The sequence below is a fragment of the Chaetodon auriga genome, chromosome 21 (assembly GCF_051107435.1).
Source record: "Chaetodon auriga isolate fChaAug3 chromosome 21, fChaAug3.hap1, whole genome shotgun sequence".
In the NCBI taxonomy this organism is placed as follows: domain Eukaryota; kingdom Metazoa; phylum Chordata; class Actinopteri; order Chaetodontiformes; family Chaetodontidae; genus Chaetodon; species Chaetodon auriga.
Window position 1 is genome coordinate 10,029,761 of NC_135094.1, and position 27,190 is coordinate 10,056,950.

The 27,190-nt window shown below is 44.4% G+C and overlaps 2 protein-coding genes across 5 annotated transcripts in view; both read left to right on the plus strand.

The window, feature by feature from the left end:
• Positions 1-11,730, plus strand: part of prex2 (phosphatidylinositol-3,4,5-trisphosphate-dependent Rac exchange factor 2) — an 85,456-nt gene extending 73,726 nt beyond the window's left edge. Inside the window, exons 37-41 of the mRNA XM_076761744.1 lie at positions 1,834-1,900; positions 2,389-2,579; positions 5,774-5,876; positions 8,888-8,955; positions 10,810-11,730. Of these exons, the coding sequence (XP_076617859.1) occupies positions 1,834-1,900; positions 2,389-2,579; positions 5,774-5,876; positions 8,888-8,955; positions 10,810-10,855 (475 nt within the window). The 3' untranslated portion in view covers positions 10,856-11,730. The remainder of the gene's footprint in view (positions 1-1,833; positions 1,901-2,388; positions 2,580-5,773; positions 5,877-8,887; positions 8,956-10,809) is intronic.
• A 450-nt stretch (positions 11,731-12,180) lies between these two features.
• c21h8orf34 (chromosome 21 C8orf34 homolog) overlaps positions 12,181-27,190 on the plus strand; it is a 54,753-nt gene continuing 39,743 nt past the window's right edge. Inside the window, exons 1-3 of one of the 4 annotated variants that reach the window (XM_076760967.1) lie at positions 12,181-12,592; positions 24,554-24,629; positions 24,878-25,009. In XM_076760967.1, the coding sequence (XP_076617082.1) occupies positions 12,524-12,592; positions 24,554-24,629; positions 24,878-25,009 (277 nt within the window). In that variant the 5' untranslated portion in view covers positions 12,181-12,523. Of the gene's footprint in view, positions 12,593-24,484; positions 24,630-24,877; positions 25,010-27,190 lie in introns of all 4 variants that reach the window. The other 3 variants (XM_076760965.1, XM_076760968.1, XM_076760966.1) reach the window with 3 other exon arrangements.

Sequence of the window (27,190 nt, forward strand, 5' to 3'; positions counted from 1 at the left end):
TTCTGTTACGGACCCTTGAGATAAAAGTGCGAGCAGCCGACCGATAGGGAAGAGGGACAAGGGTGAGTGGAGTTGAGGGGGAGAGATAACAGTACCTGCATTAAGAGCCACAATACAAACTATTTCGGCTTGAGGTTTTGATTTCCATCGAACTTCCTTTTGTGTTCTGTGGCGTTTTATCGCTTCACTGAATCTCAGCTCTCTCTTTGTTTGACCTGTTCAGAGAATGATGTTTTGTTTGGAAAGCTCCATCCTTCATTTACTGCGGCCGCTTCTTTTTCCACGGCAACACTCAGACAAGTATGTACACGCACGCAGACGCGATGTGGATGTCAGGTAAATCAGATCGGCTTCAGACAATCAACCCAACTAAACGCCGGCCTGTTACCGCTCACAAATTCGCCGTTGCGCGCTCATTACGAGAGGAATTGAAGAGGTGTGTATTCCACGCTGGGGTGCGTGAGCATCTTTTGAATGATAAGGCCATCTTGAACCAATTACATGGGCTGTTAGCTCCATCTGAACCCTTAGCAAACTCTGCTCGCGGTCATTTAGTCGAGCACGCCACAAGGTTAAAGGATAATTTGCCGGATAGGGATTAAATACTTGGAAACCTTCCTGCAAGTGAGGATATGAAACAGACAGCTTACTCATCCGTACAGAATAAATGTGTGTTGCACCGTAGATTTATATGTGAATGAACTTAAGTGAATAGGAAACAAGCAGTTGGGGCCTAAATGGATGGAGGAAGTGTACTATGGAGGCTTAAAGACCTTGTCAGGTGCACTCTTATACTGTATGCATTGGTTGCCTCAGTTGGTGCAGCCATGTTTCCTACGGTGTGACTTTGGTGAAGTATAGAGTTAATGTGTGTGTGTGTGTGTGTGTGCTCCGTGACTTTTCATTTCAGCTCTGGCTGCTTCATAATCACTATAAAATCTTGAATAAGGGATGTGGTAACGCGGCTCTGATGAATTAATTTCATTAATATTATGTCAGGCAGAAATACCACAGTCATAATGAATGCCTCCTTGGCCTGATTTTAATCACTTAATAGCAGAGTGAATGCAGATGAATGAGCCCTGCTTCACTGATTCTTGTAAACAGTCTCCCTCCCTCAAAGTCTGACGCTGCTGCGTGTCTTAAAACAACCTAGTTGTGATTTCAGAAATGTGTACTGTACAGATGACCGTGTGATGTACATCATTATTGCTTCTGGCCAGAAGTAATGGAGCGTGTGATTTTATTACAAAGGGTTTAATGTGATGTAGTGTGCCTATTTTTAGCCACACCGCTGGATTACTGAGATTTGATGGAGTCACAGACTGCTGAGTTTGCACCAGTGGCTCTCCACCTCAGATGGACTCATTGCGGCATACATCCTCTGTGTCGGCGTAAGGACACCAGTCCAGTGCTGCCTCCAGCGTGCAAAAAAGGGAAATAACACCAATTCCACTGTACTCCATGAATGAATCAGGCAATGGCATTTGGAGTGATGCCCGGGACAAGAGATGCTTAGTCTGTGTTTCTGCTGAGCTGTGCCCAAGTTACTTTCATGATTGATAGTCAGATGGTGGAGCTCCATAATGAGCAGGTGGCCTACTTTTTCCCAGAAAGGCAGCCAGCGCTCCTGATGACCTAATGGTGCAGGAAAAAGAATACCACAGTGTTTTTCAAGCAATGGAGCCTCTAAATAAAAAAACAACTTGTGTATAATTGTTAAATAAAGTCTACTGCAGTATGTTACAACTTGGAGGTGCAGGTCTGTCTCCCACTGCAGCGCAAACATCCAGTTCGATTCACTCCACATGTGAACTGTTGTTTCTCCTCCAGGGCTTTCTGCCTGGATCAGTCCAACATGCCTCCCAGCTCTGCACCCAAAGCTGCCCTCATAGATAAGGTAAGGACAACCCCGCACAGCCTCACTCAACCCGCATTCACGGCATCATGGAAAAACTGATGAACAGGATTAGATGTTAACGCTGCACGGTGGAAGTGTTCGCATGTGTAACATGTTGGAAATTCAGCAAATGAGGAAAATCGGACAGAGAGGAGCTGCAGCACATACCATTGACTGCCTCAGTGTGAAAATGTTGTAAAACTATGAAATATTCCCCAAATCAAACCTGGAATGACTTAATATCACCTGTAGTTACTGTGAGGCTGACTTGAAGATGTTTCCCAGTGGGCAGCTCCTTTTTTTTATCATAAACCTGTGACCACAGCACTGCTAGCACAATGCAAATCAACCTGACAAAGGACCACAAGCACCTCACAATCCGCAGATCTGCTGTTTTTATGCACTACTTTGCTGATACACAGAGCGATATCCTTTCTCCCCCCCTCGTCAGATCCTGTGCTAACCCCTCTCCTTCTGTTTCTGCCCAGCTGATGCGTCCCCTTAACGCCCTGGAGGAGCTGTACCGTCTGATGGAGAGTTTTATCAGCTGTCGCCGCACTGCTGCCTGTCAGTACACCGCCTGCGGGGCTTCTGGAGTGGGGCTGCTCACGGTGGCCTCTGAGCTCTGCTCTCGCCTGGGAGCCACACACATTGTCATGTGCAACAGCGGCGTTCATCGGTGAGTGTGTGTGCACTTCGCATGTCTTCCAGCACCGTATGATCCGCCTCCGGTTCAATTATAAGTTCCTGCTTACCGTTTGCGTTCTTTTGACAGCTCTCTTGCAGTTTCCCTTTCTCTTTCATCCCTCCTGCATTAACACTCCTCTCACCTTTACCATTTCTACCACACTGGTGCTGTGCACCTTCTTTTATCCTCTGCCTACCTCTCAATTTCACGAGAACCCTGTGCTCCTCACTGCAGGGATTTTCTATTAATATGCATTTCTCTGCATTAATTACCAGCAGGATATTCTAGTTAATAGGCCCCATTGTTTCTCAGAGCAGATTAGGGACTTTTAAGCAGGCATAGCACTTTACACAGGAAGGAGACAGGTCAATTACTTCCATTCTCATTGAATTCTATATATGGCTGCCTAATTCACCTGCTGCTGAGGGCACCATTCATCAACACATGAGGACAGAAATATCCTGATCGTTTGTCACCACTGATCCCCAGTTCCGTCTTCCATCTCTCATCTCTTACTCTGCTCTTTCCCTCCACCCGCCCACCCATCTCTCCTCTGATACCCTCTTTCTTTACCCCATGACAGTTCCCATATCTTTTCGTCTCAGTCACATGCACAGGCTCGCACGCGCGCCCGTGTTCGTGCGCTCGCCGGATGTGACTGATGGCTTGATAAAGTGCCGTCGATGGAGCCGCCTGGTTGCCTGAGCTCTAATAGAAAGTTCCTGTCTGTGCAATGACTGCTGCTACTTTATTAACCCACAGGCTGTGTGCGCATGTGTGTGTGTGCGTCTGTGCAATTATACACACAAGCCACAACTCACCCAAACAGGCAGGCTAAGTGTACCGTGACACAGCAGGTGACAAGGCCTGCCATATTTAGGATTATTTGTGAACCGGCTTTCTCCTTAAACACAGTTTTGCCCTCCAAAGCTGCAAACTGATGGGCGCGTTGGTTTCACAGGGGAGTGAGTCACTTCACCTGATGCAAGTTATTAATTTTGACACTCAAGTTTTTTTTATGCATAACCCCATTGCTATTGACAGAATGTAGCTTATATACGAATAAACCAATTTCACTGATTTCTCTGCGTAATTTCAAACATTCAAATGTTTTTAAAAAGCTGTATTGCTCATGTAAATGGTGAGCACACAAACTAAATCTGGCATAATTGAAAAACCTATGAAACCAAGCCAGTAGATTAGTAATGTGGAAATTGCATTATCAGTGTGGCAGCCTTCTCAGGCACTATTGATTGGATTAGTTGACTTGATGGATGAGTTTTAATAACAGTGAAAGCGTGATATTTTGGGGGCATCAGCAGTTTGCAATAAGCTCCTCTCCTCTCCAGAATTTTTTTTCTTGTCCATCACCCCCACAAAAACCATTAGAGAGGCAAAAGGAGAGTTCACTGTCTGACAGCAGAACAAAAATGATAGCAGGAAGCATCGCAAGCACAAAGCCTGACACACATCCACAATCCACGACGCATCTTTCCCTTTTTAAATCATTGTAGGCACATTCCAAGCAGTTATTTCTCAGCTATGAACACTTGGCCCGTGCACACTTTTTCTGCATCTTCTCTGCCCTTCTTTTTGTTTGTCGCTCTCTTGCTTCTTCTCATCTATCAGTGTGGACTTGGCTCTGGAGGAGTGTAAATGGGATATGGGCTGGAACAACATGAAACAGATGGGTATAAATCACCTCATACTATCTCACCAGCCCTAATGAAAAGGGAGACCGTGCAGCCTCACACACACACACACACACACATGCACAGATTTTGTGCAGTTCCTTCATCCTGCTCCAGCTGAAGAGATATTTAAAGATCCTCTGTGGGTGACTTTTTTTCCCCCCCTCCTCCTTTATCGGTGTGGGAAGCTCAAAATGGGTGCTTAAAATATTCCGGGGTGGCCGCTTTTGCAGTTCTCTGCTGGGATATCTTTTGGCACATACTGGAGATGATTGTTGAGTTCATTACTTTTATCGCATCATGTTACGCCATGTCATAAAGTTATGCAACTGGAACTCAAGGGGACTGTTAAACCTTGATCTGATTGACTCAAAGTAATGGCTTCTGGCAGCAATAAATCCCTCAAGGCACACCTTTTTTAAAAAAAAGTTTTTGTTCTCAGTCAGTGTGAAACCTACCATGAGAGAAACGAACGGCTCCGATGTCTTAGCCGCCCCTTGGCAGTGTTACTCAGTGAAACCGAGCCTGGCAGTGTTGGAGCTCTGGACAGTTCAATTTGCTGTGAAAAGGCCCTGGATCGATACACTAGTACAGCTTGTTATCATAGAAAGGTCACCAACAGGCTTGATAGCTGTCACTGGCTCTCTAAGGAATCATCCACATGCTGCCGTCTTCCTGCGTGTGTGTCTATGTATGTGCCTGGGAGCAGAGTAACTAATGAATCACAGACTCACGTCAACACTCATTTTACAGACATCACACCCTCATGGCAGTGAGAGCACAGCGCCTCTGCCACAGGAGATGTGCTGACTTGTCCTTGGACCCTTCTCTCTCGGCATCAACCCCCGTGACGAGAAATCCGGGAAGTCTCCACAAGTGCTGAAAGTCCGAGACGGTGTTTGATCCTCTCGTTTTTTCTGCCCGGCCTAAAAGCAAAGATCCAGAGAGTTTGTTATTCTCCTGATGCCCCGCGTTTGCTCGCCGTGAGCGACATTTCATCTGCGAGTGAAATGATTCATTAGCGCGGAGGTGAAGCTGGAGGAATGTGACGGCAATGACAAGGTGTCAAGAGGAGCAAAAAGCGCGCAGGGAGAGTCGATGTAGTCGGGCTGAGCTCTGCCAGAGATCCATCGTATCTGGATGAAGCCCAGAGTTTTGAGTTTGGCATGCTTTTGTTTTCTGTTGATGTTTGCTTCACTCTCACATCTTGTTTTCAGTCTCCATCTGCTGCAAAGAATACCTTTATTGCCAAGGAAGCATGTTGAGAATGAGAGAGAAGGTTCCTCGTCACTGTCGATGGTTTCATTGTATCAAATACGAAGCGTGATGTGTTTGGCATAACCAAAACTGCATCAGCGGGAGCAACATTCTGCATTGTGATTTGCTGATAACGAAATTCAGCATCGCCCATTCCCTTTGTGAGAATCTGATGAATATGCAGATGGTGAGCACACGTTCGAGCTTGACCTTATGTGTTTCCTCTCTGACCAACAGCTGCACCCTGAGTGTGACACTGGAGCAGGCCATCCTGCTGGCCCGAAACCACGGCCTGCCCCCTCGCTGCATCATGCAGGCCACTGACGTCATGAGGAAACAGGTATGTATGTAGTGACTCTATCTGCTTCCAGTTATCGCTGCTACGGTCTGTTGTCGCTGCCGTCCCCGCACGCAGTGGCACTTTCTCACTCCGCTTCAATTTCTGCATCCAAAATCATTAGATAAACTGAACGCTTCCCCGAGTCAAACTAGGCTGCCAACGCAGCATTAGCAGTGGATTTAACAGTGCCAATAGAGGAGCAGTTGTGTCCTTTTAGCATGGTCAATGATTTCAGACAACATTGCTTCACTAAAAATGCAATTTTTAAAGGCAGCCAAGAGTAAGTGCATTTTTTGGTTTGCTGCCGCCCACAAGCAAAAATCATTAGCTCCGCTCCTGTCTATATTATAATTTCTTCCTTCCCCTGTTTCACCCTATCTGATTGCAATCTTATCAGAAAAGCATTCACTGCAAGCAGAGTATGAATCTGATCGAATGAGGGGAAAAAAAAAACAAAAAAGGTAATGAGAAACTGAACAGATTGGCTGAGAGTCTGGGGTTTGTATGCTTGTCGTCTGTTTGGGGTCAAGGGGAGGAATTGCCATTCCTTCTCTCAGCGCGTACACATTTTCACCGCCAACAAAAGGCTGCAGCCATGACCAGATTTTGGCCCATATCTCAGACTCTCATTAGAAGTTCTGTGAGTGGTGGTTAAATCGCTGTTTGCAGTGAGAGGAGAGGTTAGTCGAGAGGCTGACATCCTGCAGGAGGGAAAGTCATTTAATTTCTACACTCAGAGAGCTGGGCTGCCAGCCAGGAGGATGCAACTCTGTACATTGTGTGACCTTGAGTACAACTTTATGTGGCTGGGGGAAAAAATCCATCTTGTGCAGGGTGTGGCTGGAGATATTTGTAACGGAATATGTCGAGGGGCAGGTGTGGAAATGCGCCGCTTCGCTTCATTTATCTCGATTGCTTGCTGGAGGAGATCTTTTTTTTTTATTGTTTCATTCTTCTGTGTCTGTCATTGGACGTTTTCTGTTTTCTTGCGTCATCATTGACCTAGACTTCACTGAGAAGAGATGGTTCAGTCCAGATAGAGCGACTGTGTGTGTGTGTGTGTGTGTGTGTGTGTGTGTGTGTGTGTGTGTGTGTCCTTGCTCTCAGACATCAGCTGATGAATCTGATGAATATGAATATCACACAGGGTTTGGATACGCCTCTTCTTCTACGCCGAATAGCCATACTTACTCACAAAAAGGTTATCTGCGCCGCATCCGACCCCAGCAGGAGCCATCCATCAAGCAATGACAGCATCATTCACAATGAGAACCCAAGAGGGATTTAGGCAGAACGGGTTCGATCACAGCTTGATTTGTAAACTTCTGCATGGCGAGTTTCAATGTTCTGACTCTATAGGAAAAGTCTCTAAACTAACTCAAGAAAATCACCCTTTTGGACTCCTTTTTCAGCACATGGAAGGAACAACTTCTAACAGTTTTCATAAATGTGAAACATGTATTTCAACTCGCAAATCCAATCCACAGGAAACTTGTTACAGCTCATCAAGACTGGAATGAACAGGAGTAACGTGGTGAATCAAAATTTCCTCCCTGATATTTATTTCATGCTCTCATTGATGATTCAGTCATTAAGGCCTCAGCAGAATAGTACGGTTTGGTTTTAGCTGCAGGTGCATCATTTGTGGAAGAATCAGCCAACAAATGTGAAAATGTGTGAAAAATGAAAACAATTATACAAAATATATGCTTATAATATACGCCTCGTTTTGAATGCACGACTTATTCGATGTTCATTAGAAACAAGCACGGGAGGACTCTGTGTGCTAACACTTGCATTTTGCTGACGTCAGCATTTAGCTCAAAACAACACTGTGCCTTAGTGCAGCCTCACAGAGGCGCCAGCGTGACTGTAGACTGTCTGGTTACTTACTTTTAAGCCAAAGACAAAGTTCCACTGCCTTGTAATGGAAAAGTTTTTAAAGTTCTCCTTCATTTGCTCTTATAATACCTCAGGCATCATCAGATGTTTTGTGTCTCAGAGATCTCAGGTATTTAAATGAAGTAACCGTGGACTCTGACTCTTGTGATCCTCTCCGGGTGCCGTGTCCTTTCGGGGCATTAGGGGGCATCTCTGTCTGGAGGTGTCAGAATGGATGGCCGTGATAGGCATCGAATAATTGCTGATGCTATCCTGCTTTCTCGGGGCAGACAGTCAGATGGCAAACAGCGGAGTTGTAACTGAGAGGTCAGCTAATGCACTTTTGGCTCGGCCGCCGCCTCTCTATCCGAAGAGGTCATCAGCGTCTGCTCTTTGAGTAATGATTCGATTGTGTGTTTTTGCTTGCGCGTGTGCAGAGCAGACGGCGTATTTGTGTGTGCAGGTGTTCTTGTCTCTAAATTGAGAGGCTGAGTAGCCTCCTGCCCCCCTCCAGTCGTGTATCTGCCGACTCTGCGCACAGCCAGCAAACTACAGCCACATTAGCAAAGAGCAGACATGCTCCTGACTGGGTATAATCAAACTGCAGCACACGCATACAGGAACCATTCATCTTCCAAATGCCTTACTGCTTGCTTTTATTTCCTTACAGAGACTGTTCTGCACGCGCTCTTTTGCAAACATAGTTGAAAGAAGACAGATACTAAAGATAGACAAGACAACAGCAGCTGTTTAGATTTTTGGCTCTCAACATGCATCATATAAAATCTACCTCACAACCCACAATATTTATAGGAGCTGTTTAGACTAGGATTTATTCCTTTTCTCTCACAGGTGACCGTCAGTCATTCATGACAGGAAGCAATCTCACTTGGGGGGGAGCTCATGTCATTAAACAAAAACCATCACAAGAGATGTATTCAGGCCAAGATGGCGTCCAGTCCTGTCTCATCTCTGGGCCCAGCGGACTTTTAAAACATGCGCTCCTTGTATTTCTGAAGTTTTGTTGAGGCACTTCTCTCCATGCTGTTATTCTTAGCTTCTTTTTAAAGCTGCTGCATTTCAAACTGGTCCGTGATGTCATGAATTGTTGATGTGTGTTTGTCTTTTAGGGGGCAAGAGTTCAGAACTCGGCCAAGAATCTGGGAGTGAGGGATCGCACGCCGTCATCAGTCCCAAGGTAACACTGCCTTCACGTCCCGTTCACGTGTGGCAACATCAGCATCGTAAATTAGAGGATCTTAGCAAGCTTTGCATGCCATAGCTCATTAACTACAGGACACATACATTACATTACTGCTGGCAGTTTTTTTAAAGAATAGTGATTATCCCCTCCAGGCAGCCATTTGTTTCCATTAATTTCACTTCGCCATTAAAATCAACTTGGAGAGAGAGAGAAAGACAGGCCTCAGTTAACATTAAGTCGCCTCTATTTTAGTTAAAAGTCATGTTTTCACATCATGGTTGGAAGCAGGTTTGAATGTTTTTAATTTTCTTCTCTGTTGGTGCTTTCAAGGACTCTCTATTTAGAAATTTTAAGAAGCAGAAAGCTAATACGTCTTTATGGCCGTAGATGGACAGTCGGTGATTGGGCTGGTTTTTTAATGGATATGGTTAATTTTTGGAGGTCAAGGGACTGAAGTTAGAAAGTACAGGAAAGACGCAGTAGGACATACAGTAGGAATGTGCCTAATTTTTCTTTTTGGGTTTAACAATTCTCACTACATACAGTTTTGATTCTGGAATCCTCGGAGCTTACTTGAACGCACCATGAAACACTTCTAAACAGAGCCTCTGCTCTAGGCTACTCAACCGTGCATAAATGTGACCCAAAAATAAAAGACTAGTTGATAAATAAGGTGGCCTAAGGATAAGTTTAAAAACTTCTTGTATTCTTTTGCAAACGATCAGCAGTATGAACACATGCCTGTACAGTTTAATGTCCACCTCCGTGTAGTCAGTGGAATCCAGCTTTCTCCAAAGAGCATGTATTTGTGCCGTGCTGTAGGCCTGCGTATGTGCTTTTTGTGCAGGGCTGGGGCCAAATGGTTCCATTAGAGGGGAGCTCCCTGCACTGAGCTGCCCTGAGACGAGGACAAGGACTGCCTGAGCCATTTGGCTGTGACATATAGGCCTTTGTGTGACAGGCAGCCCTTTTGAACCTTTTAGCGAAATTGACAAATACAATTAAGTAGCGGGATGATTAGTGTTGAGACATTGTGGTCGGAGAGCAAAATTGCTGCACTCTCCGTAGGTTTATGTCATAATTGTAGCAGTGTGAGTGACTGCCGCTGAGTATGTAAGTGTGCTTTGCGGATGGTGAGACATGCTGAGATTCACTGATCTGTGGATGACAGGGACAGTAACATTTTAGATCACCCCGCAGCCATGTGACGTGGAGACCAAAAGATGTGAACGGGGCCATCGATTATTTAAAACTGCAGACGACAGCAGGGCTCTGTTCGAACGCAAGAGCTGATATTGGAGAAAATTATACTGGGATTAGAAAAACACCAATCATCTATGAATAATACAAAATAAATTGTTAAAGTTAAAGTGTTAAAGTGCATCGGTAGGATTCGAGCATTATGTACTTCATGATGTTATAGTTAAAAAAAAGGAATGCAGACAACCAGTACACAGTGTTCCTCATTCTCTTGCAAATGCAAACAGCTGTAACGATTGCATAATTCATAGTCATATCTTGAAGGTGTTACCAAGCTGTAGCATATACAGTTGTTTTGAACCAGCAACACTGGTGAAGGTAAAGACTAAACTCTGAAGTCATTTTTTTTTTCTGCTGCTTGAACATAGTTCATGTTGTTTGACTGGGTGTGTACAGCTCAGGATAATTATTTTTCCAGCGCTGACAGTTTTCTTCCTGACACTGCAGTTAAATCTCTGCTTATGTTTCCTTTGCACCAAACAGGGAAGTGACATTTCTCAGCAGATCACGTGCAGATCATTGCTTCGTGCTCACTGCGCCGTATACTAGAGTGTAATTAAAGGCCATTTTGTGTGTTTCTCTGAGCAGGTTGTACAAGCTGTGCCAGCCTCCACCCCCGGATGGTGACCCATAATGCATAGCATCCAGGAAGATGCTGTAGAAGAAGCTTGAGGAGCTTAAAGCCCTCCCTCCGCCCATGAAGGATCAACCTAATTGAAGACAGTTATTGCGTCCATTTTTATATGTCCAGAGTAGCTGCCTTAAGTGTAAATAGAATTTAAAAAACGTAAATAGTATTTTTAATACTTTATATTTTTCACTGTTGTACTTTATACATATTTTGATTTTTTTTTTTTTCCATATAATGCATCTGACAAGACAATGAGTGAGTGAGAAAGGACTTATACCCTGAGAATGCAGTTAAATTAGCCCAATGAAATGGAATGACTCCCATCAGTTCACTGTCTGCATATTACAGGCTGAAAATCATGTTTGTTTTCATGAGGGACATTTGCATTTCATGTTATTAGTTTCATTTGCATATGAAAAAGCAAGATAATGTAGATTAAAAGGATACTGGGTGAAATTTGGCTTTTTATTGTGTTCCAATTAGCCAGTAATTTGCCTTGCTTGTCTTCAGCTCTCACCTCTACGCTTCATTGGACTCTCAGTGTTGGATAACCACATGAATGTGTGTTTTTATAACGCTCCTCTTAGCGTTTATTCGCTTGTAAATGTACATATGTAGCGTGCAAATGTGCTAAAAGATGCCCTTGTGCCTCATTGCTTGTTACATGCATGCGTATTAAAGTGTTCAGTGGTTTATCAGTATTAACACACAGTAGGTTTTTGGAAGTAGAGCTACGAGATGTATTCTGTTATTTTATATTGACAGTACTCAGGATTAAAGTGTCTTGCCGTGTTTATTGGATGTATCATTGTAGATGGATGTCTAGCTCACTACTATGCAAACAAACAAGTGGTAATAAACTGCATCAATAAGCTCCAGTAGTGTTTCTGAAGTATTTTATTTGTCTGTTTCATGCAGGTGAAAAATGGTTGATTTTGGCTGCAGATTTTCTTGGAATCACTAAAATGCTGTCATGTCTACAATACGTTAAAATAGACGTTTGACAGTGATTTTACACAAATTCACCAACTGCATTCGGTGTTAAAAAAAATCAATCTTTAATTTTGTGTCGTACTTATGAAAATAAATGTCATTTTGTAACGTTTTCACTGCTTCGTGTGCGTTTAAGTTATTTTAAAAAAAGACTTATTAAACTTTAAACTTTGCTTACAGTAATCAAGAGGACTATGCACCTGCGTTAATCGCCGTCAGCGCACGTGCTGTGGCGCAGTTTGTTCGCTTGGACGTTTCGCTCCACGTGCAGGTGGACGCATTACGCGCCTAACGCAGCCCGGCGGATAAATGGGAGTGGCGCTGGCACCGCGAGCACTGCTCCCAGCCAGTGAGTGGAAGATTTGTAGTCTGTGTCACAGAGCTGCCGCGCCATTGGTTTCTACTGGGAAGCTGCCGCCACAGAGTCATTGAGGCGACAAACTGGGGATGGTCCCGGGCTGAGTCCTCCACAATGAGCCGGGCTCAGAACCGCCTGCTCCGCACTTGACGCAACCCGTCTGAACTTGACGCGGCTCCAAACCCGCTGTGGTGACATTTTTTAAATCTATTTTTGCACATTTGAGTCGCCGAGACGCCTCTGGAAGGACGAATGACACCGGCTCACCTCATGATTTCATCCCGCTGAAAAAGCTCCTGCGAGGCACAACAGTTTCCTTCATGGCGTCTCTACAACAGTCAAGAATTCAGTCGTATCTGGAGAAGAATAAAATCGGACCCCTGTTTGAGGTGAGTGCGCCAAATACAACTCTGAAGTTCTTGGCTGCCAATTTAAAGGAGCGTTGCTTTGCGCCACGCTGCGTTTATCCGCTTTAATGTGTAGTTGCGCTAAATGATGAGCGCGCGATCTGCAATGTGAGCTGTCACACTGGAGTAACTGAGGAACTGGATTATTATTCCCTAAACCTCACACACACACACACACACACACACACACACACACACACACACACACACACACACACACACATACGCACTGACGTTAAAGCAGCCGGCGGGTGTCATTGAAAACCATTTATTTTTGGACACTTTGGTGTCTGGTTACCTTCCTCAATCGTCCCACTGAGAAACTGTAGCGCAGAGTCGCATAGAGGAGTATTGGCTGCTGCCTACTTCCATGCTTAGCCTCTCCATCAGTGGTTTGCACTTCAGAAGATGATGCTGCACCAGCTGCCGCCTCCTGACTCGACATTGTCACAGTTTGTTGAAGTTAGGGCCACTCAGTTGTGATTCATATCGCGCAGCGGGGTCGGCTTTGCTGTGCGTTCACATCCTCACAGCCTACCTGCCTCTGTGTGTGCGTGTCAGTCAGGGGATCTGTGTGTTGTACTCTCTGTGTGGCATCTAAGCAACCCAGGGGAGGGCATGACTTCATCCCTTTGTTTGCTGTTGGATTTCTCTCCCAGAGCAGGATTGCACAGGTGTGAGGCATCATCAGAGTAGCGACAAAACTGTCCAGCTCAGCTCGGCTTTGCAGCAGATCCGTGAGTCTGTCAGTGAAACAAGACTGACAGCTGCGAAGAGAGCTCACCCCGCGAGCTGGGCATGCAGCAGGATGTGCACCGTGTTTGTTGCAGGCGCAATATTCACATGCACACGATTTGTTTTGCAAAAGTGCTGAGCTTTCAGTTCCGTGGCCCTCACACGCGAGCACGGGCTGCATGTTAAGCAGATGTGAGAGCGGCAGAGAGGCTCGTTTCAGCACCGTGGACAGAGGCTGCTGCGTACAATAGCATCCAACCAGCGAAGAAGACAGGAGGGAGATCTTACTGTGAGGCCACAGCAGTCAGCGAGGCTCAACTGCACAATGATAGTCCTCTGTGTGCTGTCTCTGTTTGTTTTTCCTCCCTCCACCTCCCTCCTCCACCTGTCTCCTCCTCTGTTCTCTGCCGCTCCTCTGTGTTTCTCCTTTTTTTTTTTTTTTTTTTTTGCCTCTGTGCACATTTAAATTGCCTCCTTTATGTGACAATTGGAGATGATTAAAGCAAAGTGCTCTGTGCGACTCAGAGGTGGTGCTGATGAAAAACCCCTTTGTTTTGAAGATCAGTGAGTTTTTCTAGTAAAGACTTAACCAGCTGTGCACTGCATCCTGAAGTGTGCCCTTAAAAGCACAGAGTTTTGATTCTGACCAATGAGGATCATTGCTGAGTTATTTAGACTGTGGTGGTGTAATGTGAGGCTGCGTGGGGAGGTGTAGCTTTTCAGGGGAAACTGCCAGGTTTTATAGAGAGTGAGAAAGAGGTGTAGCAAGAGCAGAATCTGAAAACTCTCCTGGGTCTGCCCCTCTCCTCATGAGAAAATGATGTAGCTGCTACCTCGGTGTTGCACTTGGAAAAACCCTTGTTGTCCCAAAGAAAACCCACCCATGTGCATTCAGCTGTGAAGAAAGAATCCAGAGGAGAGGCCGGAATTCAGCCCGTAATTTCCTTTTTGATCAAATGTAGAGAATTGCTGCCGCAGAAGTAATAATACAGCTGTTCTGCTACGCTGCTTAAACCAAAAAGGGGCTCGCACAAAGTTTGATTGCCATTCAAACAGGAGTACAATCCTCCACGGGAAAATGTGCCTGTTTAAAAGACACAGGATGACTTCCACATACAAAAGCACAGCGTAGAAATATGAGCAGCTTTCTGTTACCTGTCGTTACAAAGTGTATCACAACACAAAACGCAGCAACTCTGTCAGAATGTGACTGTCTGAAGTCACATATTGTGAAGCCCTTTGAGGGATACTCAAGATCCAAAACTAATGATTACACTAATTAAGGAATAATAGTAGTTAGACTGCATGTGTTAGAGGAACACCACACTGAGAGTTTTGAGGATAAATGATGGTTTCCACACAAAGAGCTTGAAGGGCACTCAGAGAGCGCAGACCTCTGCCAAGGCCAATAGTCCGCTCCTCTATGATGTGCAAGTCTGCATGTGCACCACTATACGCACTATGTCAGCACGTCTGTCCAAAACGGTTTGTATCAGGTCAAAATATGCTTGTGCCGAGCTCATCATTTACTGTGTACTTCTAAATTATTACTCGCCCTCATGATTTTTCTTTCTCTGGAGTTAATTGCAGGCACTTCAACTTTTTGATCATGGACGGGAATTGATAAGATTTTACTGAAACCGGCGCCGTCATTGATTCTGTTTACTGGTTCCGTTCTTAATCGACTCTTATTGGTCGATTTTAGTCAGGCTGGCTCTAGCCTGAGAGCTAGCTGTAGCAACAGTCTGTCTGCCATCATCAGAACATTTGTCATTCAGGTTTTCTTTGCCACAGAAAAACCTGCTAATGTTCTTGTAACATAGGACCTTAATGGATGGTCTACTCAGCTGTGAAGCAGTGGGCCTCGTGTGCCGAGTGTCAAATACATTCCTGGAATTCAAGCCCACGCTGCTTAGAAAGATGTTTCAGCATATTGATGGTGTTTCCACCCGTATGTGGAGGCCTTGTATTCCTACAGTTGGCTGTGTTTGTCACTACTGCTGGCTTTTAAGATGTACAGCATTTTTTCTGCAATGGTCAATATCACGATGTTGACTGAAGTGAAAAAGAACTCATGCGTTCACACCCTGTGATTCAGATTGTAATGAGTTCTTCCTTGGCCCATGCTACACCTTTCCACCAAGTTTCATGAAAATCGGGCCGGATTTTTTTCCCATAATCCTGCTGACAGTCAACAAACCGAACCAAACAAATGAGCCATTTGATGAAGGTAATAAATGGATCATCTCCCCCTGATCTGTTTCTGTGTGAGTAGAAAAATGATCATTTCTGGCAGTATTAGTAGTTTAAGAGGCTGTTTTACATTTGTTTTTGTATGATTTGTCTTTGCGAAGGAGCAAGTGTACAAGTATGTCACCTCGTATCAAAGGAATGAGTTTAACATGTACATTAAAGCGGCATATGAACACCTTATTTCAGGTTGTGTAAACACCACTGAGACATGATCAATTTCTTTACTCTAAACTCTTCGTTCGCTGCGTTTCTCCCTGCAAAGCCCCATCACTTCCTCCTCACACCCCCGGCACACGGCTGCAGCATTAAACAGTCTGTGTAACAGCGAGCGGGGGTTCATTTACTCACTCTGATGAGACACAGCTTATGATTTGCCATAGCATTGATCCCCCACCCCTCCCCTCGCTAATGAAATGGTTGCTTTGCAGAGATAGCAAGCTGAGTCAACACCGACAGAATGTTCTCCAAAAAGTGAAGCAGCCTTTCATAATAATTGAAGTAATTGCACTCCAGATTGTTGTCAGCCACTTTTGGTAAATTGATATTCTTTCCAAACACCTACTCTTTTCTAATCATTTAACAGTTTCAGGGCAGTGTGACCTTTGACATTTGTGTGTTGCATGAAGAATTCAAGTCAGCATACTTAGGATGCTTTGTTATGCTCTGTATGACACACATAGCAGATGCAGCAGTGTGTGCGGTACTTACTGCAACATACACAGGATAAAAACCCTCCTTACCTGGCTTTTGCTGGATCTGTGGGATCTATCTGCAGGCTTCTGACATTTAACTTGTGTAACAGGACCAGTAGGGAAAAAAGGAGCAGCCTTTGCCTTCAGCAGACAGTGTAAAACCTGCTCTCATGTTCCTCCCCGCTGTGATCAGTCAATCATATCTTAGGCGATGTAATTGTTCTCTTGGAACAGTGAACTGATGGATCATGTAAGTGTAGCCTAGACCCCCCAAAAAAAACATCACCGGATTGAACTGGAAGTGGTGCAGCAGTCAAATGTTGAATTATAACACGGTTCTGTGGTGTCATTGTTCATGGTGAAGCCTGACTTTTTCCTTTTGGGACGTTAATAGCGTGAATATAGGTTGATAAAGTCTATTGTTAACTGAGTCTCGGCTCAGGGGTTGTTGTGATGACTTGCTGATTCTAATGAAGTGCTGATGGGCGATTAACTGGGTTGGCATCAGATCTGATTACACACCTTTTCTTATATTTAGTGCACTTGTACAAACGTGCACAATGAGAATGCAAAATACAGAGACGCTCCTAAAACATTCATATGTCGATAATCCATTTATGCCCTCGTGATTTTCTTATTTCCTGCTCATCTATTTTTCTCTCTCTTTTATCAATAAGAAGTGATGTGAAGTTACAACCTCACATTTCCTTCCACACAGACGAATGATCCCAATTAGTTCTGCTCAGCGAGAATTACAGATTTTTAAATCGATAAAGAGGAAAAGAGCGCTGGTGCTGAATCCGCGCCAAATTTCAGCCAACATCTTGAGTTTAGGTGGAGGCATTTGAGCCGCTCTGTTCATACTGTTAATGTTGCTACTTATAGCAAAGTTAGATGACTTTGCTTCTATCTATAGATTTCTCTGAGGAGACCATAAAGTAGATCCAACCGTGGAAAAGGTCCACTCCAACCAGCTCAGCTGTGTAGTGTCTCTAATCTGCTGTACTGTAAAGAGGTCAGTCAGTCAGGCAGGACGTGGACACACACACACACACACACACACACACACACACACACACACACACACACACACACACACACACTGTTTGACCTATTGATTGATCCTCTTAGGAGGTAATTTCTTCATGTGGTGTGATTGGTTTTGGGCTATTTTCACCTTCTATAGCAGCAGTATGCTCCTGCCTTTCTGCCTCAGTGAAATCGTGTAATTCTCGTGTACACGTTACCTGTTTTTGCATCTTTCCTATGCAGCTGATGTGCCGTCGACATGATGCCTGTACAGCTGGAGAGAGACAAAAAAAAGGAAGAAAAGGTGTCACAAATGGCACTGTACGCATCTGGCTTTGAAATCTTTGTTATTCTTGACCTTTTGAGGAGCATTAACAGAAACACACACAGACAATTTAGCTCAAGGAGAAAGGTTCAGTTATATGTCAGGAAGAATCCATCAGAGGTCGTATTTCATCTACAAACACACCTGGAAGCATTTCTGTCTGACAGGGTTACTTTGTCATTGGCAAACCTCCCACACATGTGGAAGTAATAACCCAACAGTTTCATCTCAGTTGTGGGTTGTTTCATTCATGTTTGTTATTTCGCCTCACTATGCTATCCCATCCAAAAGAATCTGCAAAATGAGGTCAGTTTTTACCTAAAAATTTAGAGTCCAGCATGAGAAGTGAGGTGCTTTTATGATGCTAGAGAGCTCAGAGGAATGAAAGCCAGTTCATTACCTTACAACTCTTATCATGACTAAGCATAATTAAAAGTCAAATTTAAGATTTGTGTTCTTTTAGCATCAAACATTTGTATGCTGGTGTGATATTATAGAATAGTTTTTCATCTAAACACAGAGATACTCACTCTAATTTGAAATTTCCTAATTAAAAAAAAGACGTGAAAGACGCAAAATCAATTTAGATTAAAATTATTTGCAATTTCCTGTAGCCGTTTGTTATGACAGCATAGGAAAAACTGAAATGAGGCCTTTTGTTTTCTCTTGGGGCTCGGCGAAGACGCTGGCGTTCATATTGAGAAATCAACACCATCAACATTCAGGGGAGAGGAACACTTTCTGATTGGTTAAGCTCTACACACATAATGCGCCAGAGAAAACACAGGCACAGCCTTCATTAAACCAATTACAGCACGCTTTGGTTTTCATTTGCTCCACGTTGCTTTTTGCTCCGAGGTCGCCGGTGGTCTTATCAAAGGTTGATGACTTGATATGACAAGTGTTTGGTCATGCACAGGTTAATACAGCTCCCCTTCAGGCACAGTTACAGTAATTACTACAAGACAGGCAGCCGAATGGGCAGCCTAAGGCCAGGTTGGTCCCTGGGGGGGTACAGGAAGGGGTGAGCAGGGAAGGCAAAGGATATCTGGGAGATCAGGCAATGAGACGATGAGTGGAGTCCAACATGAGGAAGATTTAGCGTGCGCAGCGTAAGGCAGGGGGCAGGGAGTGCGTACGGGAAGCTGAAAGGGAGAGCGCACGGGGGCTGTGGTGCATGCTAATAAAGTTATCATGTCCACTTACAGCCAGAGGATGCTGATGGCTGACTACTGTGTGCAATTGATAGTCATGCTGGTGGTTTGCATCTGATCCACAGAACCTTGACAGTTCCCCTTTGTTTGCCCAGCTGGTGAGTAATGACTGTATGTGTTTGTACAAAGAGGAGTTGATCCGTGTCTGTGTGTACTTATATATCCTACCTCTTAAAACTATGCCCGTGAGCACATTGATGCAGTTTTTCATCATCATAGCTGTTTGTCCAAACTCAGATTTAACGTAAGTCACGGAGGATGGAAGATCCACAGTGCTCATTTTGTGCTTTGTAAGCCTCATTTGTAGCTAATATGATGCCTCGGCAGTCTGAGTTACACAGATCAAGAGGGAGTCCTCCAAACTTAGAGTCGTTTTGCTGTGACATGTCCTCGTTATGCTCTCTCGGACAGTGTTTCCTTTCCCTTTTCTTCTTTTAACATGGACCACAGATTTTGGCCCCCCCACCATCCACTGAAATTGCTTTAAGAAGAGATCTCCGCACAGCCAGAGACAATTACCATGTCCAGTTCAGCTCTCCATGTATATATGAGCATGCACATGTGGTTTTAAGATAAACTTGAAATGTGAAACTAACCTTAAAGGCCTAGTTTGATAGCTTAACATTTGCTGTGGTGCCTAAATTATTTAATTGCTTACGTGTCATTTTTAAGAATATGCTTCAAAGCACAAAGTTTTATTCTACATTGTCATGCCCTAAAAAACTCTATTAAATATGCAGCACTTCATGATTCACTGCTGCCCTGACAGAAGCAGCAGAGTTTATAAGGCTGCGACTAATGGTTATTTTCATTATTTGATGGGCAATAAGACCCTATCGATGTGAAGCATCTTCCTCAAGTGTACGTGCGTATGAAGACGGGAGATAGGGCAGGATCCTGTACTCCAGGTGCTGTCAGTGGGGGAGTTCAGCCTGCAGGTGGATGATGGAACCTCAGCTGAATCTCCTGGAACATCCTGAAGCGTCAGATTGTTTAGCTGGAAAGATCTGAGGTCAGATGTGACGTCAGATGTGTGAAAGTAGGGACGCAGAAGTGAGAGAGAAGAAATTCGACCTTCAGCCGTGACAGGAAAGATGCAAAAATGCATTGAAAAATGTCATTCAAGACCCAAATATGATTCATTTTCAGTGGTATGAAAAAGAGAAAACATCTTCAAACATTTAAAGGGACAGAACACCGCAAACTCAAAAACACATCTTTCTCCTGTCTTTCCAGACACCCACCAACTGTATCACTAGAAGCATGCATCTACTCCCCAAACCCTAGTCTGACACGTCTATCTTGTGTAGACTAGTTTATAGCTAACCGATACTGCTAGCTAACGTTACAGCTCAGCCGAGGAGGACGCCATTAATGTTTACATCCTGCGCTGTCATGAGCAGGAGACTCTCATCCATGAGGAGATGCACACTCAGAATAAAATAATTTTCGGACTATAAATGACCACATTGTCCGCAAAAAAAAAAAAATAGTAGCTCATTAATCGAGTAATAGCTATGAATGTGCTCTAGAACAGGCCACATTTCCGCTGCAGCTAAACCTGGACGTAGTGATGAAAATGGACTTGAGGCCATGCTGCAGGCCGAGCGAGGAGTGAGGGCACCCTATTCCTTGTGTGCATCAGCGAGGCGGATAAAAAGCATCTCTTCTGATGAGTATTATCTGCGAGCGCCAGCCTGGTCAGGTGACATTGCCTCTCCCACAGTCTCCTCTTCCGCATGATCTCTTCTGCTCTTGTCTGCCTGCTTATTCAAGGTCTGGATGTCTTCCAGTGGCATCTCTCGCTCTCTCATCACATCATTCTCCTTTTTTTTCCAATAATGACCTCTTTCTGTACATGAAGCGCATTGGACAGACACACAGACGTCGCCTTAAATATTTTGTATTCCCGTATTTCATTGGCAAACAGCAGGTAAATCGGGTAGGGGACAGGGAGCCCACTTGGGAGTCTTGGAAGAGCTGTTGCTCTGTTTCAGTTTTTTTTTTTTATACAAGGACAAGTCTGAGGAAAAGATGTCAGGTTTTATAGCTGATCAGACCCCAGCTTGCAGCAGGTAATGATTTTTAACCAGGAAACATGAGAATATGTTGTAAATGTGTGCAGTATATTACTGTCATATTCCTGTCTACCCTCCCACATACTGTATATGGACACAGTTGTCTCTGTAGATAGATCATGGAAAGCCAGCTTGTGCAGGCTCAGTGTCTCCTCACATCCAGACACCCATAGCTCAAACAGTCCACCACCAGGAGTCTGCAACCGCTGAGGTGGGAATTCATCCACTCACAGGTTGACAGGAGAGAGAGGAGTACGGCTCAGGCCAAGTCGCTTAAATCACTTATATAGCTGCATCAACTCTGTCAATATCAGTTTTTTTTTTAAGTCCTCCTTTGGTTCCCTTAAGAGAAATGTGTCTGTTTCAGCCTGCACAGAAAGGTAAGCACCCAGGGTCAGAAACAGAGAGGCACCCCTTGAGGTCGTGGTGATTTGTCATACTCATAAGGACCCTTGAACAGTTTGGATGCTCGCTGTCACCAGAGATCACCACCCTGCCAGTGTTCTTCTCCCCTTCCACCCGTGTCCTCTCCTCTTTTCAAATCTTTTTTCACTTTCAATCTGGGGAGTTTGTTTAAGTTGCAGGGATGGAGGGAGTGTCATGACTGTCATTGTCCCCGCGGGGGGAGTCCTTGAGAGCTTCCAAGGACACCCGTGTCTCTTGGCTGGCTGACAGCTTGTCAATTACCGCCACCAAACCAAACTGCCTGAGGCCACAGAGATATCTCGCCCGGGCAGCCGATCTGCACAGATATGGACTGCATGTCTCAGTTACTACTGCCACCTGTTGGCCTGCTCATAGTTCAGTGGTGCAGACTGAAACTCGCTGCCTCTCTTTATCTCCCTCACACACTCATACCAACACATGCTAGGGATGCTGTTTTTTGCTGATGCAAGTCACTCCTAGTCAAATAGCATTAAAGTCTACTTTTATAAAGAAATGTTGACCCAAATTTGAGCCTGCATCTTACTATGGTTCCTGTCAAAGAAAATATGATTATGAATCAAACAGCAGGGGCTTATGAAAGAGGACTCTGTTATTTCAGGAACCTCATTACCATAGAAAGTGAAAGTGTCGGATTCGGTTACCTTGCTCTGCTGTTTATGTGACCTATGTGTGCGCCATGTAGAGACTGTGGGATCTGTGACTTACTGCATGCCTCTGCCTTTTTATGATGCTAGTGGAGATGGTGAAGGACACAAGAGTGCATAAGCTCATTCAGCAGCTTGTGTCTTACTGGATGCGAAACACTCCACGGGACGTGCAATCAATATATGTTGGCACACGAGCGTTTTACTGTACCGACGCGGGCAGAGTGTAGATGCACCCACATGTCTAACATGTCTCTACACGATCGCATCTGTGCGTGTGGTTTCTACTGGGAAACACAATCATGAAAATCACCACGCGGCAGTCATCCATAAAAAGAACTGCACACCCTTCCCTTTACCCCCTTCCCCACAAAACACCATTAAGACTTGGAAACCCTGCGGTACTGAACAGAGTCCTGCTAGTTTGGCTTCCTGTATAATCTACCAAATTACAACCTTCATTTATAGACCTCCTGTCGGTAGGTTAGTTAAATTACCCACAGGAGCTACTAAGCAGTAATTACAACTTTTACATCTTAGCATCGTTAGTGGTTTATAATTGTTAGACACAGGCTGCTAAATCCACTGCACTTGTGTGGAGTGATGCTTTACTGAACTCTTTGCAGCGTGGTGTGTTCTCGTCCAGGATTCTCTCAAATGGCTGTTTCTCAGATATAACATCAGTGCTCTTTACCAAAGAGCTTGTAGATCACTTCGGCTTTATCTCTTACAGGCAGAGGAGCGAGGTTTCCCCCGTCCTCGGACCTACAGTCTGCAGAGAAGCACTTCAGCGCGCTCGCTGCTTGTCCATTCACATGCTGTTTGCTGTCAGAGTCTGCTGTAGACACTGGAGCCGGCCAGGAATGTCCCCCTGACCAATTACCTGATTAGCTTTCTGAGCACACGCAGCGCAGCCAAGGCTAGCCAGCACTAATGCACACATAGGCCCTCTCCTTGTAGCCCTCCCCGTCCCCTGAAACACACACATGCAGATACATGAGCGCGTGCACAATGGCAAACACATCCCAGCCCCCCCAAACATCGTTCTGTTTTGTGCTTGACACACACACACACACACACACACACACACACACACACACACACACACACACGCACGCACACACACTCATTTTATCCATACATACATAACTGCCAGTTGGCTGCAGTCTGCTAATGACTCTCTGTGCTTCTCTGCAGTAGCCGTCCTGAAATCTCAGCCTCAGCTGCTCTGGCTGGCTCAAACTGGTCAAACAGAGCTCATTCTCATGCCAAATCATGCCAGCACACACTCACTTACCCAGACATGCGCTCATTTCACTTCACACATCAGCTTCGGAGAGACAGTTATTCCCTGCAGCTGTAATAAACGAGCGGGTTTGCGTCATGCCAAAAGCAGTTTTTGGCGTTCTGTGTGAAAAGATCATTACTTTTCACTTTGCATTTGTGTTCTTACCTGGTGTGCCGTTAAGTTCATTTTTTTTATGTGCACCTTGGCAAACCACAGAGATAAGACATGATTAGTTCTGACATGATTGGTGCATTTGATGCTGCGCTCCCATCGTGCGTTTGACGGATTTTAAATTAGCATGCAGACTAAGAAGTGGCCTTTACCCTCAGCACCTGTTACTGTGACTCCCAATGTGATTTCCTTCTTTTCCGGCTTCCGCAGCACTTTCTTCTTTTTACCTGCTTTTCTCCATCAGTCCAGTGTCTGAGTCTGCCTCATGTACATTTTCACTCACCTCACTACTTTAAGTTTCACACGCTCTTTACAGACTCTATCTCTCTTAATAACCAAGTTACTAATGTTTACCAATGACTATCAGAATCTTTTTGTTGTAAGACAGTGGGATTGAAATAAAGGCATATTTCCCCTCATTTTACTAACATTCTTACGAACATACATCTCTGACTGAAAGCATCAGTCCTGATTTGTCCATCGTTCTTCCATCAGGCCCAACGTGTCAGACGCTGCTCACTGGATTTCTTAAAACATCAGGGAATGTTCTGCCTCCTTGCTTTATAACACCTTTTTAAAAATGCACGGATTGAGCACAGGCTGAAGTGTTTGTTTGTCCTTGTGTCTTGGCGAACTGGTCTGATGTTTTGATGGAACTTGCTGACATGTTTGTTACTAATTGACACAAAAGGGAAGTGCTGCCATCTTTGGGGATGTAGCGTTGCCTTGTTCGCCTTTTTATTTTTTATGGTATTGACACTTGGTGTAGCACATCCCTGAAACTACATGGAAGATAAGAGGATTATCCCATCACTCTGGCCAGTTCTCACATACCCTCCCTTGACAGTGAAGTCTACAAAACTACAAAACAAGACTTGTGATGCTTGTAGGGATTGATTGTCTCTCTTCACTTCAGCATGGTGAACGGCCACACTCTCTCACTCCTTCTGTAGTGCCACTTTCATCTAACTGCTCTCTGCTTTACTCTGCTCCTGTAGGAGTTGATGACCAAATTGATAACTGAGACTCCAGACCATCCAATCCCTTTTCTCATTGATCACCTGCAGACCAAGCAAGACAGCCCTGGCAAGCTGCACAGAGCTCTCTCTGGCTCCGCAGCACTGTGGGCGCAGAGCTCCCCAGGTCGGTACATCCGGACTCAAGCATGCATAATGCACACACGCATGCAGGGTGAGGCATTTGTCTTTGTGCATACTCCTCTCCACAATACACACGGCGTATGATGAATATAGGCTCAAAGTCAGCCATTAGTCTGCATCTGCGAAAGAGACAACAGAGCTTTGCAGAGTAAACTTGGCCTGCATTTAGACTTTCTAGAATTTGCATAACAGGGCATTCTGAGCAGAAACTGTGACTATCTCGCCTAACAGAAAGCAAAAACCCTCGGAGGGAGTACAGCAACTATGAGAAGCCATGGCAAATTCACCCAAAGAAACCGAAGAAATCCAAGAGCGACCTGGCTGTTTCCAGCATCTCTCCTCCCTCACCAGAATCCAAGTCTTGTAAGTTTCTTTTTGGTGCACTACTTTCTCAGTTTTCTGTGATTACACACACACACACACACACACACACACACACACACACACACACACACACACACACAAAACTCCACTTTAGAAAATGAAGCTGCACAGTTTTGATACCTGTTGTATCAGTTGTATCCCAATTACACGCTCCATTGACTTTAATCTCCATTTTTAATTTGATATAATTATATCTAATTAAAGTTAGTCACAGTGTATAGGCCAGCGTCCTCCTTCCAGCTTCCCAGAGCCCTGAAGATGAGTTCATTATAAAGTGCCACTTTTCACACACTCTGAAGATGAACTGTTCACAAAGTTCTTACATTAATGCAAAATGGATGCAGATGAGAGGATTTTTCTCGCCGTAACTTTTTTAGTTCTGTAATAAATTACCGTAGCTGTGATGTTCGAATGAGGTATGACACTTGAGACGATGAGGCTCGGTCAGATGGGGAGGAAGCCGGGCCATAGACTGCTTCAATAATTTAACACTGGGCTCTGTCACTGCCAGACCAAGTCTATTTTGGGCTGCGGTCTGAGCATTTCTCACAATCAAGAGAAAAGAGTCGGGATGAGTGCATGGAGTGAGCAAGAGAAAACAAGTGAGAGGGAGAGTAAAGAAAGCGACACTCAGCACATCGAGGTGTACTTAAGCTACGAGCGTTAGCAGCTTTCCTGCTTCCCCTTCAGAGCAAGATGCCTTCAAAGCTACATTTAAAGACAAATCACATTAAAGATACATGCACAGGTGTGCAGAGCTCATGAAAAATTGAACTCAAAAGAACTGCTGCTCATCTTTATTTTACTACCGTGATTCTAAATAAGTTGGCACGCTGTGTAACGTCTAAATAAAAAACAGAAGGCAGTCATTTGGAAATGAACGGTGTATACTGACAGCGGTCTTACAGTTCTCCTGATCCCATGTAATAATATCCTTTATACAATCATGTGTTCACCTCTCTCCATCCTCTGAGCCTTTCCAGGATGCCCCTTTCAAACCAAATCATGATACTATCACCTGTTACCAATCAACCTCTTTACCTGTGGAATGTTCCAAACAGGTGTTTTCTGAGCGTTCCACAGCTTTCCCAGTCTTTAGTTGCTCCTGTCCCGATTTGTTTGAAACGTGTTGCTGCATCCAACTCAGAATAAGCAGATATTAACAAAAATAGATGAAGTTGATGAGGTCAAACATTAGATATAATGTCTTTGTACTGTTATACGTCAAAAAGGATTAGAAAGTTCTTTTTTACTCACACTTTATGCAGCTTTCTAACTTTTTTGGAATCGAAGTTGAAGCCAGAGCAGCTGTTATAAATATACAGACGTTCCACTGATATGCTTGATTTTTCTGTCTGTGTACAGTTACTGGGCTTTGTGCCTCACTTGTACTTGACTGATGCTTTAATGAGCAGCCCCAGTGGAAACTGAATCCTTAACCCTTAATCTAGGCTATTAAGATACAGCACAGGCCTTTGCAGCGGCAGCGGCATGACACACATAGCAGAGCAGAGAGAGGACAGAGAGGCACTCCTTGCCCGAAGTAATGAAAGATTTTTTTTTTCCCCAGTCTGCATTTGGCAGAGACATTTGCTCTGTGTTTATGGTTGTTACAATGCCAAGCAGCTTAGTCAGGGTAAACAAGGGTGGAGGATGGCAGATTGTAGCAGCACTGCTGTCAAATATTCACATTCAAGTTTATTTTTTTGTGTATATTTGCAAACATAAGGGTGATGCTTCCTTTCCACACCTGTCATCACATATATGTTTCAGTCAAACATGCAGGCAAATGTATTCTGAAGTCCTCTGCATTATATTCTAGTTAACATGTCTGTTGGGTGCAGTGGCTAGCAGACAACCAGTGTGTTTGTTTGGCATCCCTTCATAACCCACTGGTTTTTCATGTTAATTCAAATTCAGCTGTGTTCGAACATAAGAACGTTAGATATGGATGAACTACAAGTAATCCCTCTTGGATAAAAGAATGACGTTCTTTCTTTTTATAAATAATGACTGAATCCAACAGCTGATGAATTAACCATCATATAGAAGCTGAGGGATGCTGCTGGGGGACGTGGGCAGGATGTCAGTACAGTATGTGGGTCATTTCCTGCTCCCGTTTGAGTTATTTTGAATGTTAATCAAAGAGACTGACAGACA